Source organism: Equus quagga, chromosome 4, assembly GCF_021613505.1.
Source record: "Equus quagga isolate Etosha38 chromosome 4, UCLA_HA_Equagga_1.0, whole genome shotgun sequence".
NCBI classification, from domain to species: domain Eukaryota; kingdom Metazoa; phylum Chordata; class Mammalia; order Perissodactyla; family Equidae; genus Equus; species Equus quagga.
Genome location: NC_060270.1, coordinates 127,382,178 through 127,395,424, shown reverse-complemented (window position 1 = coordinate 127,395,424; position 13,247 = coordinate 127,382,178). Strand labels below are relative to the sequence as shown.

At 41.6% G+C, this 13,247-nt stretch overlaps 1 protein-coding gene across 3 annotated transcripts in view; it reads right to left on the bottom strand.

Moving 5' to 3' along the window:
- LOC124238030 (NGFI-A-binding protein 1) overlaps positions 1-13,247 on the bottom strand; it is a 43,634-nt gene that overhangs the window by 25,168 nt on the left and 5,219 nt on the right. For 2 of the 3 annotated variants that reach the window (XM_046658431.1, XM_046658432.1), the window contains exon 2: positions 2,833-3,667. In XM_046658431.1, the coding sequence (XP_046514387.1) occupies positions 2,833-3,648 (816 nt within the window). In that variant the 5' untranslated portion in view covers positions 3,649-3,667. The remainder of the gene's footprint in view (positions 1-2,832; positions 3,668-13,247) is intronic. The other variant, XM_046658434.1, reaches the window with a different exon arrangement.

Here is a 13,247-nt window from a genome sequence, read left to right as displayed (position 1 = left end):
TGCCTTTTTTAGAATGATTCCCAGTCATTAAGCAATGCATGACTATATTATACATGGTATCTGACTTAACAAGAAATGTGCAAAACCCATGTGAATAAAGAACTACAGAATTACCGAGGGACAGAAAAGATCTAAAGAAGCAAATACATAGGCTATATTACTGTATGGGAGGTCTCATTATTGTAAATATGTCAATTTTCTCCAAATTAATCTATACCTTCAAGGCATTTCTAATCAAAATACCAACAAAAATTTTGGAGAAATTTGACAAATGTATTAAAAATTTCATTTGGCAGGAGAAATGCATAAGATTACCTAAAAAAACAGAAGCTGCAAAACAAGACTATTGAAAGGGCACGTGCCTTTCCAGATACCACAACAGATTATTTAGCTGTGGTAACTAAAATAACTCTATATTGTGAAGCAACAGAGAATCACACTAATGAAATCACACAGGATAAGATCAATGCATATTACTACTTCCACATTAAACCTCCTCAGGGCAAAACAGTCTCAAAGGTCAAAGGACAAATGACAGTCTGGGAAAATGTTTACAACATAAGACAAAAGGTTAATGTCCTTAAAAATAAAAAAGTTCTTACCAGTTAATTTTTTAAAAGTAAGACAAACAACCTCAACATGAAAACCAAGTATATGAACATAAAACTGGATGCCTATTAAACATATGGAAAGATACTCATCTTCACTAAGGAAAGTAAATTTGGGCAATGAAAATTTTTCATTGATTAGACTGGCAAAGACTAAAAATAATGACAAATGCAATATTAGCAAGAGTTTGGAGAAATGGACACTTGCATATAATGATAGCGGAAGTGTCAACTGTTGCAGCTTTTTTATAAGGCAATAAAGCAGTACCTATAAAATAGTAAATCTACATATTTTTTGATGCCGTTATTTTACATGTTGGAAACAATTCTGTAGAAAAACATGCCCAAGTCTGTAAAGGTGTGGGTGTATAATGTTCACACACCACCATGTACAATATCAAAAAAATGGAAACAACCTAAGTGACATCAAAAAGTGAGTGGTTAAGATAAAAAGCACATTCATACCATGGAATACAATGCAACCCATAAATGAACAAGGCAGCTCTATGTGTACTGACTTGAAAAGATATCTAATAGTATATTGTTACATTAGGTTTTTAAAAAAAAGGAATTTGGAGCACAGTGTACAAAATAGATCCCATATTTGTATATGTAAAGAAAAGCATCTGGGGGCCGGTCCAGTGGCGTAATGGTTGGGTTTGTGCTCTCGGCTTCAGCAGCCCAGGATTCACAGGTTGGGATCGCGGGCACAGACCTACACATCATTCTTCAGGCCATTCTGTGGCAGTGTCCCATATATAAAGTGGTGTAAGACTGGCGTAGATGTTAGCTCAGAGACAATCTTCCTCAAGCAAAAAGAGGAAGATTGACAACAGATGTTAACTCAGGGCCAATCTTCCTCACAAAAAGGAAAGAAAAGAAAAAAAGAAAAGTGTCTGAAAGTTTACAGATTCCATTACTTTACATTCTTTTGTAACGACTGCATGCTTTTGCAATAAGTACACATTCTTTTTCGTGTTAAAGTACAAGTCTGGGGGGATGATATAATGTTTCCAACGTGAAATATGAAATACTGCATTCAAATGAACAATTTTTCAGAGGATTTATTCCTTTCTTCTAAAGGATAATGGCTACAAAAAATTTAGCTATGAAATAGTCTTTTTAGCTTTTGAAAATGCATTTATTTTCCAAGCATTTACCGGGCACATTAGACTCTGAGGATATGAAAATGAATGCGACATTATCTCTGCCTTGAAGAAATCCAAAGCATACTGGGAGGGACAGACCGGTATACACATAAGTACAATAAAGTGTTGAAGTCACCTTGACACTAGTGTACGTACGGATAAAAACAGAAAGGAAAGGAAATGTCACTCTACTTGGGGGAAAACATATCAAAAAAGATTTAAGCTTATGCTTGAGCTAAACCTTAAAGATGACGAGTTGGCCAGATGGATGCAAACAGAAAGGGAGTAAATGTAAGAGATACATATGCATTCTTATACTTAAGCAGAATATCTCTGGATAAAGTGCTATGAAGATAAAACAATGAGACTTTTTAAAGCCTAAGGTCAAACCAAAACAGTATAAATAATTCCAAATGAAACCAAAGCTATAATAATTCTTCCAACATTTATCTAATATAATTTTGTTTTCTATGCTAACTGAAAATTAAAGTTCTGGTTATTTCTCCAAAGTGGGTTTTTTTAAAAAAAAGTCTACTAAAATGTTTTTTAAATGAATAGTTACATTTAAAATCCTTTTATTTCTTAATTAAAAAACAAACTGCCTTATAAATAGGATGACTTTACACTTTCACTGTTTAAATTCTGACATTTTTCTCAAAGTCACTCTACACTGTAGTTCCAAAACTCAATGTGTTTGAGTTCAACATAAAAATACCCTAACACAATAAATCTGGTCTATTCACAAGAGCTATATTTTGCTAACACCTAAATGTTGGGTTTCTTTCTTTCTTCTTCTTTTTTTTTTTTTTTGGTGAGGACGAGTGGTCCTGAGCCAACATCTGTTGCCAATCTTCCTCTTTTTGCTTGAGGAAGATGGTCCCTAAGCCGACATCTGTGTCAGTCTTCCTCTACTTTGTATGTGGGACACCGCCACAGGGTGGCCTGATGAGCGACCCCTAAATGTCTCCAACACTGCTGGGCGGGAGTGTACCTCCCCTTTGCCTCAGACGATTACCAAACATCTCTCAGGCACACAAGGCGCCCGGCGCCTGCGAAGACCAAGGTGGGCTTCCTACCTCATGAAGGGTGAGGTGTTTCCCGTCCTTCCTCTTCGAGTCAAACCTGCCGTAGATGGCACTGTATTTTCGAATCTCCTCCTCTTTGTGCGGATCATCATCGCTCATCTCAAAGATGTGACCGATCATTTTGGCCAACTTCTTGTTGGTTTTCAGCAGCTCCTTCACTTCGCTCAAGTCACTTTTGGGGAGCGTGGGGGCCATGCGCTCCACGCACTCGGCCACCGAGAGCGCGGCGGCCGCGTCCAGCGCCTCGCTGCTTTCCTTCGGGGACGCGGGGGAGCCCAGGTCGGCCGGTGAGAGGCTGTGCTCGCTCTCGGTGGCGTGGTGGCTCTGCCAGAGTCTGGACTCGCCCACGGCCTGCAGCGCCAGGCTCCCCGCGTCTGACTTGCCCTGGGCCAAGCTCTGCACGCAGGGGGCGGCGGCGCATTTGGGGAGTTTTAAGTGCGGGTCCCGGGCATTGCTATTCCTTTCATAACTGCTGCAGGTTATTCCCAGCCACGTCGGGGATCCCTCAGGTAACTTATAGATGGGAATGCTACTAACAGGCAGGGAAGTCAGCGGCTGATTGAAAAGGCCAGGGTTTGTGACCCAGTCTCTCAAAGCCTTCTGGAGCCTTCTAACATGAAGGGGCTTGCTAGCCATGCCTACGAGTGCCATGATTTCCAAGAACTCCTCTTCTCCAGCTTCACAGAGCTGCTGGACATCATCGCCGCCTTGCTGGATAAAGGCATCAAAATAAGAAAGCAGATTGGCTTTTTGTAATATTCTGTACAGCTGCAACTCCCCCAGGGTCCTGGGTAAGGCTGCGGCCATTACTGTGGATGGGCTTAACCTGCAAAGAGAAGACAGGAAACACTCATCTACTGGCTCCAACCCTCTTAAACCTGTTTGTGAGACAGGACAGGGTTTAAGAACACAGTGTGGGAAGAACAAAAACACGGAGCATTTGCAGAGCAAAAGAGTGTCAAGGAAGCACTCTCTCTACACGTGTTATCTCATTTTACACTCCCAGTAACCCTAATGGTCAGCATAACTGGTTCCATTTTAAAGAGAAAAATATAAAGGCTCAAAGAAGATCTGCCTGAGATCTCACAACTAGTTACGCAGGAGTCTGGGGACTCAGCAAGGTTCACAAGACTCTTGGTCCCATATTTTTGACTATTCCCTTTACTGCCTCCACAGTTTGCACACACAGGTGACATGAAGGACAGTCAAATTCAGGAGGAGGTATGGCATGTACGATGCCACCATTCGCGGAACACTTATTTTGTGTAAGACAGTATGATAAACACTTTAAGTCTAATCCTCACAAAGGCCCTGCGACATAGGTACACTTATTCCCATTTTATACAGAAAAGTTGCCAAGATTAGTCTGGCAGGCAGAGGAAGATAGATTTCAGTATGAATTGGAGGTGAGAAGACAGAAGGTGGTATATTTAGGAACCAAGAAAAAAAGAGGCAGGAAAAATTCAAGCAAATAAATGACAAGACCTGCTCATCACTTAGGTCTAAGAGGTGAGGAGAGGAAAGAGTTACCGTATTGACACTTTCTGTGGGTCCAGGAAGAGAAGACAGCGATGACTATGGGATTACACGTTTGAGAGTCTAGAACTGTGATAGGCATCGGGGATACAGAAAAATCAGGAGGATGGGGCTCCCTGTCAAACACACGGTGCTTGAACACACTGCAAGGCAGAACGCTTAAGTCGAACTGCCCTGCGTTCCAAATAGACTGGAGCCAAAGTGTGTAAGGGCTGGAGCTACAGGGTGAAACCAGAGAGGGTGGGGGAGCCCTCCAAAGCAGCAGCCGAGGGCCAAAGACAGAGCAAGGAAGAAAGAGACTTTTAGGAGCCAAGCAAGACAGAGAGGCCTGCCTTTAAAAAGACAGAACAAGACCCAGCAAAGTCCTTCTTGACCTCTTAGCAGCCTTCAGAAGTTATTACACAGTTGCCTGGAGACCTCCCACATATAAAGAGGAGCTGGCCAAGGACTTCTATTTAAGAGAAACAAACAAACTTGTTGTAATCAATGCACTCTTAAGACTGAAAGGACCCTGCAGCCCTCTACCGAGAAAATTACAGAAGGCCAAAAAAATACATACATCAGAGGAAAATGGAAGCTTCACTCTCAACTCAAACTAGCAGGGAGCAATTATTAACCGGGAGATGATGCAAGCAGAGGAATCTTAGGAACCTCCTGAAGACCAGGTCACCAAATCCGGGACTTTTGCTTTTTGCCATCAACCAGAAGGCTGCACAGAATTCTAGTCTCATTCATCCCACCCAAGGAGAATGCATCTCCCCACCACCCTAAGGACTGACTCCAGGGCCAGCTCCTGGAACCTCTGGATTATCCACAATCCGCTTTGATCAACTAGTGACCTCCTCAAATTTTATGGCTCTTTATCTTACAAGGGTAATGTCAGGTGACTTCCAAGAGACAGACAAAAGATTGAACTGGGGTCCCAGTAACTTCTTCTGAGGTGCTTCTGGAAAACAGTTTCCCAGGTCCCAGAGCTGCATCCCAGGAGACTCCCATGAGTTGGCAAATCTGGCAAACGACACTAGACACTATTTAGCACACCCTCTGGGCACCACGAACTCCTACATGTTCTGGGGTCATCTTGGTTCTTGACTCGTCCACTTTCATCTTCATGCCACCTCCGTTCTGGATAAAAACATCCTGCATCTTCAACATCACCCCAGGAGGGTTCTTCCACCCCAGGAGGGACTCTCCAGGGAGGCCATCATCCCGCTGGACACTAACCCACAAAAACACAGCTCTCAGGAGTTACAGACACAAGGTAACGTCTGTATTGAATTACATTATACCAAATAAAAGGGCTTCTAGAAAGTGTCTGAGGTGGAAGAAATGAAACTTACTTTCCCGTCATACACCTAATTCAATAACTCCACAGGCTTTCAACTCAAGAGTACACCAAAAAATACGTATATACACATATAAATATACATGTACACACAGACACCATCTCTTTTATAGGACTGTAACCTTGCAAGGAGAATGGTGTCATCAATTATTTCACCGCATGTACTCCCCAAATTATGGAATAGAGGGAAGATGACAAGAGAAAATCTAGATGAATAGTGTCTGAATGTTTTTATGAGCAATAAGAAAAAAAGACTGTTACACAAATATGAAAGAGAAACTTAAGAAAATGGCAACTAAATACAACCTTACATTTTATTCTTCTGAGATAAGGCAATGATTTTAAAAAATATTAATTTTCAACTTTTATTCTTTCTCACCTTTACCCAGAAAGAAAGGAAACCCCCTCGTTCCTACGAGAAAGCCCTTATGAACTGGTAAGAAAGAAGTAGTTATGAATATAGTATCTCTGTCAGGACTGACAGGACCAAGTGTATGTTTCCAAAGGCGAGACACCGGATGAAAGATAAAGAGGTGAACTATCCAGAGGCCACGCGGGCTTTCTGAAGGCCCACACTCCCTGGGGGGAAAGGAGCTTTGTCCCTAAGCTTTCGCTTTAGGAGAATGTTTCATTTTCCCACAAAAGCCTATTGCGATACTTTAAACACCCACCACTTCATACATTAACTTGATCTAAAAGAAAATTTTTCTAAGATGAGATTTTCTGTTTTTACAAATTCTGTTTCTATTCATGCTTCAACGTGAAGGTCAACTAAGTCACGAGAAAGCTTCTCTCTGCATCTCTCCGATCTGAAGTCAATATAAAAAGGATCCTAGCCCAACGCTACATCCAGGTAGCTGAGAGTACAGTAAATCTCCTCAGCTGAAAACCACTGTTACCTGGCCTTTTCAAGAAATGCTGGAACCACCGCGCTGCGTCTGACCTTTTTATGAATTCCACTGTTAAGAGAAACCAGTCACTCATTCTCAGGTGCTCAGCTAAACCAAAGGCCTGCAGCCTGCGGGCCGCAAACCTCCACTTGCACCAGCTTGAATGCTCCTCAGCCTCGTTCAAGAGGAAGAGGAATTAAACAACAATGGATTCGTTTAAGGCCATTTGTTGTTGTTTGTTATTCACTGATCTATTTTAAACGGTAATGATTTGTTCCAGAACCTTAAAAAAAACCTCACTTTGGCTCCTTAGGGAGGATCAGTCATCTGCTGGATTCAAACTATGCAAAGTGAAATAAGGCGCCTGTCTGGTCCAGAAAGCTTCACTGGTCAACTCCTGCTTCCTCCTTGAACCGCAAGGAAGCACTTAATCCGGCTGTGGGAAACAACCTCCCTGACATTCTCCAAGCTGGGATGTGGGGATTTAGGGTCCGTCAGAGGCCTGTAATGGTCCCGAGGGAAAAGAACCATTCTTTCAAACCTGCTTCAAGCTCTTCCAAGAAGCTTCAGCCTGCCTTCTGGCTCTGCGACCCTCACAAAACCCTCCAGGTATCACTGGCCTCTCTTGAACCTCCTGCAGCTTGACATCACTCCTTGAAATGCTCTTCACCTCCCCTTATATCCTAAGCGCAAGAATTCCCCAAAGGTTTATATCGGATCTCTTTTCTATTGTTTTTCCACATTCTCTCTTGATGAGCTCATCTACTCCCTGGCTTCAGCGACCACCTCGGGCAGACTGACCTCCACATCGCTCTGCAGCCTGGATCAGGAGCTAACGGCCCAGGGGCCACACGGTTACTGCACACAGTTCTTAAATCCAAACACACAGCAAGCACTGGCTACCGAGTGAAGAAGATGCCTCTCACACACGGCCACTTTGCAAATGGAAGTAAAGTAAAACTTTGTGACTTAATAAAATATAAAGCCATTTAAAAGTCTAACTTAATTCATAGTTTTTGTCAATATATGTACTCTCAATCAACAAATACTAAAAGTAAAATTATCAAGGAATATTTGCAATTCTTTTACTTAAAAAGTGATCTCCATACCTGAAAAGTTTGAGACGCATCAGCCCAAATCTTTTTTTCTGATAAATCAGCATTTCAACTACCACCTGGGGGTTTCAAAATCTCAAATTTGATAAGTCCAAAAGCAAGTATGGTATCTCATGTTCCTCCCTTCTTCCAGATTCCCAAACCTATTCTTCCCAACTCTCTCATTTCTCCCACTTTCCTGGATTCATAAACGTAGGGACTCCATCTTTGCGTTTTCCTCTTCCTTCCTCAAATCTCCATGTTCCTAAGCCAGGCCACATCACCACACGTCTTCTTTCTCCCCCTCAAACACACCTAATTCTAGTTTTCCTTGCTTCCTGCCCCAAGTATGAAAACAACTTTCTCCCCTCCAAAACGTCCCACACTGCAGCGCCAACCTCATTGTCCTAACAGTACAGGTATGGCTCTTTACCCACCTGGGCAAATTTCCCCACTGCATAGAAAAGGAAACCCAAACTCCTCATATAGGCACTCCAGACCCAAACCTGTCCTTCCAGCCTTTTCTCTAGTCCCTAACATGCACCTGTGCTCCTGCCAAACAGACATGCTGGGCAATCCTCAAATGCGCCTCCCGCTTCCCTTCCCCTGGGCCAGACACCGTCCTCCCCGCTACCTCCATGGCCTTTCCCATAAGGCCTTTCGCATACTCCCTGGCTGGAGACGTCTCTCCCTTCTCTAAACCCCACAATACTTTCTCTCTCATTCTTTTCCCCGACTTATTCAAAGACACCAGTTCCTGAGCCAGTCCCAGGGATACAGAGGAAAGACGGTCCTTCACGGAGAATCAGTGAAGAGGGAGGAGACAGACAAGTAAGCGGACACGTAAACACTGTGATAATGCTATGCAGCGTTACACATAAGGAGCCACTGCACAGAGAAGCAGCCTTACCTGGCTCTGCAGAACAGGTTACAAGCTGCCTGAGGGTAAGGACTAGGTCTCATTCATCTTTTAACTCCCTGTATTCCTAGCAAAGTGTTCAGGGTAGAATACCATCTCTATAAAGGCTGCTGTTGAATGAAACCCAGCGTTTGAGTCAGAATCTGATCGGCAGCCTCCTTTCATATTCCAAAAGGGACACCCTGTGTGTAAATTGGTGTCCCAGTGAATTACCACTCTAGTAACAGCATACCCTGCTACTTTACCTGCAGTCCTTTTCATTCTCTCAGCCTCAACACTTCCTCTTTCTTATAAGGCTGTATTTACAGGCAGAATCCCGTAACATGGCTATTTTCCCAAGAGATCAAAGGGTGCGCTCCCAAACAAGGAACCACGCATGCTTAGTGTTATAACAGACATCACGTGTTAGTCCAGCCCCAACACCAGCATTTTAAGAAGTCAGTTTCAGTCATGAGAGATGCTGGGTCTTTCCCCTCTCTGTTCCTATGAATTAAAATGTAGTATAAGTTATCCCCAAATAACAAATATGTATCTCATAAATGTTCACTGTATTCAAATGGATTCATAATCATTACTTTTGAATCCTCCTCTTCATGATGTAGGAAGAATGCATAAATATGTCCGGACATATATAGAGGACATATGTATACACACACTTTATGAAGTCTATGGCATTCCAAAGAGAGACTCTTCCAGGAGTGGGAGAAACCAAGGGCAAAATTCCAGTAAGATTTGACTTATTTGTGCAGAGAACTATAAAGTCCTTCTTCCCAACATAGCCTGAAATTTCTACTTTAAAATTATCTAAGCTAAGAGCAACCTCTGATAGACTTACAAAAAAATGTGAAAAAACTTGGGAAAGGTTAAGAGCTCATGAGTCATTTACAGATTGAGGTGAATTAGTTCCACCGGACTGTTTTCCTCTTAACAGCTAGATGAGCTCTGGTGCACAAGAAGAGAATGAAAGATAGGGATGGGAAAGGCAAGGAAGGAAGTAGGAAACCTGAGGGCAGAGGCCGCATTTACAGCCTCTGAAGCACCGCCAAGTTAGGGAGAGTGTAAGCTTGAAGGGATATGGGCCAGGCTGGGGAGAAGGGTGCAATGGGCACACTACAGGCTGAAACTGGAAAGGTTTATGAAAAGCCAGAATTTGGCTTAAGGAAGGATGGGCCTTAAGCCTACGACATGACTTCTTCTCACTTTTGCGCTAGTCCTAGAATTCAAGCTAAAACAATGTAGCTCAGTTACATCATGGGTTACTTCAGATTGCAGCGCTGGCCTAAGGACCATCGCCTGTGTACGTGTTTCAAGTGCCAAACGATTCACCTCAGTGCGTTTATTAGTAAACACTCAGTGATGTAGCTTAAGTCGAGATATTTTTGAATCTTACTCCTGCCATAGCTACAAATTAAACATTAGCTTCTAATGAATTAATGGTAATTCGGGAAACTTCAAATGTTCTCCCCTATTGATTCTTTTCCGAATTCTGAATGAAGCTGGAAAAAAAATTCTTACAGACCCCTTAAAGCTTTTAATGAAAATATCGAATGTGTCAACTTAAATTTATTTATTAAAATTAGAAAAAAGTAAATCAGATTTATTACGCTATTAAAGAATAACTATGCATTAACTACAATACCAGTACTAGCATTTCATATAATACGGCTGGAAATTCTTCAATCAATTAATGGTCAAGTCATTCGACAAACATTAACTGCCCTCTGAGCATGTAGTATGCATGCAGTGTATATAAATTTTACCACTTTTTCAGAAATTTCTCTTTAAAAATTATTAAATTAACATACTGTGCAAATTAACGTGCAGCCCCCTAAATACAATGCATTGAGAAATGACAAACTACTTGAAGGCTTGATGGCATATTTTAGCCATGAGGATTCCGACAAGATAAGGATTACTACTTTTTCCCAACATCAACTTCTCTGATTTCCCACTTCTTCCAATATTAAGTTTAAAAGAGTATATCCTACTATTGTGCTAGTTATTGAACATGTCAGATGAGAAAGGAAATTTGCATTTAATACAGTAACTGTGCTATTCTTCATTCTACTAAAAACAATGAAAGAACAGGTAAGAGAAAACTAAATCCAAAGCAAAGGGGCTAGGAAGCTGACATTGCACTGGAATGGGTATTCTTTATTCCCTAATATATTTAATAAATTCCACAACAAAATACACATATCCAAGTTGATTATACATTAACAGGATCTTGAACTGTTCCAAACATATTATAAAAAGGTCATTTCCATGAAAGTAACATAAAATATATCACAGTTCCGTGGTATCCAGAGTACAGCTTCACATCTAAGGTCAATTTAAAGGCAAAGCTTTCATTTCCATTAGAGCACATGAATAGCACCAACGAAAACAATCAGACTTAATACGATGGAATAGATCAGGCCTAAATCTTAGGAAAGAGTCCAGGTCAACACACAGAAAAGCCTGAGATACTTCTGTTTCCATCCAACCGTCTTTTACTTTAAATATTTAAAGTTCACATATTTAAAGTAAATTCTTCAAAGGCTTCCCCCACTTCAATAAATTCTTCAAAGGTCTCCTCCACTTTGTAATACATATCATTTCTTCTTTCAAAGCATCCAGAGTGCACTCTCAAAATCTTTAATAATAAACCAATACGTTCTTAAAGTGTGATTAAAAGAAAATATCCAATGCTTTAACCGATTCTCTAAATAACAAGAGAAATGAAAATCTATTAACTTTCCTATAGGGCAGTGGATGTTTTTTAGTAGCCACAAAAAAGGAAAATTTTAAATTAATTTAACTTAGATTATTCAATCGTATTAATAATTCTGAAATAAGACGTCTTTACTAAATATATCAAATTATTTATTAGATATACAAACTCACTAAATTTCCCTGTATCAGCTGCAGTATTCCTAAGGATTTTTCTCATTTTAATTACATCCATAATTAGCAGGAAGAACGAAATAAAAGTCTACGATGCCTCAAGGTTTTTATTATCATTATTATTATTCATACATTCACACATAACAGGAAATCACCAGAGCCAAGGAAAATGAAATTTTTCTAATACCAGGATGGCATATTAACTTTTGTGCAAGATGCTAAAAATAATAAAATTAAAACAAGGAATCTCCCAATGGTTCCTTGAAATTATTTTCTTTCAAGATCTAATTTTCCAAAATTTAATACCCAAACAGGAAGAAGGCTGCCCTTGCCAGACATCTATAAATTCTCAAGAGAACCCTTACATGCATGTTACTGCCTGTAAGAAAAACGATTTTTAAAATTTAATGAAACGGTAATATTAAATATCTCAAATAATATCAAAAAATGGAGGAAAAAAGGATACCCTCGAATCTAAGAGCCACTTTTACTGGCACTTAGATTAGAAGCAGCTCTTTGAGGTCTTCAGGAAAATATCGGCCTCCACCCAAAATAGAGAAAGTAAATCCTACGCATCCTCTCTTCCAATATTTATTAAAACCCACATAAATTATGACATGTCATAATTTGGTATGTTTTACAAGGAGAAATTTTCAAAAAAGCGAAAATCTAAGAAGGTAATTCACTGCGTGCACACTTTTCTAACAAAACATCCTAGCATTTCCTACGTGACTAATCTATTTTAAATTCCGTTCCTCTGTTCCTATGCAATCTAATATTATCTATTAAAACTGCCAAAATATTTTTAAACAAGAGCTGAGAATTTCCCTCTTAGCTTCTGATCTTTGCACTCCTTAAGTTTGCAGACACGTCACTGGCAAACCACCTGGTTGTGACAGGTTACTCCAAATCAACGCTTTCGGATGAAATTTTAAATTGACAGCTACTCAAAAATTTTCCAAGCCTCTCAGATTTCAGGGAGTGAGGGATAAGTACTAATATGCAAGTCAAGGATGCCTCTGATCACCTGCTGCAAAATTTGGTCTGCGGAACCTACAAATGCATATTCCAATTCAAATATCCTTTTCCCCAGTATCTGACAACATTCAGGCTTACTGAAGGCGTCGTTTCGCATCTTAAGCCTTGTGAACCTTGAGGCTGCAGACCATAAACACAGATAGCACTTGCAAAGTTTCTCCATGAATAAGGTCACACACTTCTGCATGCAAGGCGTGTATGTCCCACATGTGTCTGCAAATTCCACACTCGGCCTCAGCGACCACGAGTCTCTCGCTTCTCTGCACCTCGGTGCCAAGTTTCTCTAAGCCACTTCCAAGCAAAACTCTCCTTCCGCTTTTAAAAAGAAAACTACATTCGCCCGGAGAGGATACCCAGGACGAAAATGAAGACTGTAAGTGCAGCACTTTGATAAAGTAAACACACCGACAAAAAGACTCTGCCTCCGGGGCAGGCGGCTGCAAACCTCGGGGCCCCCGCGCGCCCCCCGCCCCGCGCCCCGACCCCAGCCCCGGCGGCAGCTCCAGCCACGGGAGGAGAGCGGACTCGGCACCCGGCTTTCCCAGGGGAGACGCGCAAGCCAGGCCGCCGCCCCGCTCGTCCTCTCTCGCCGCCCTGCGCACCGAATTTCTCCGGGAATCGCCCACACGAGCCCGGAGCTGCCCTCTCCTTCCGGCGGCGGCCGCGCGGGGCCCGCTGCCCGGCCGCCCGCCCCCCGT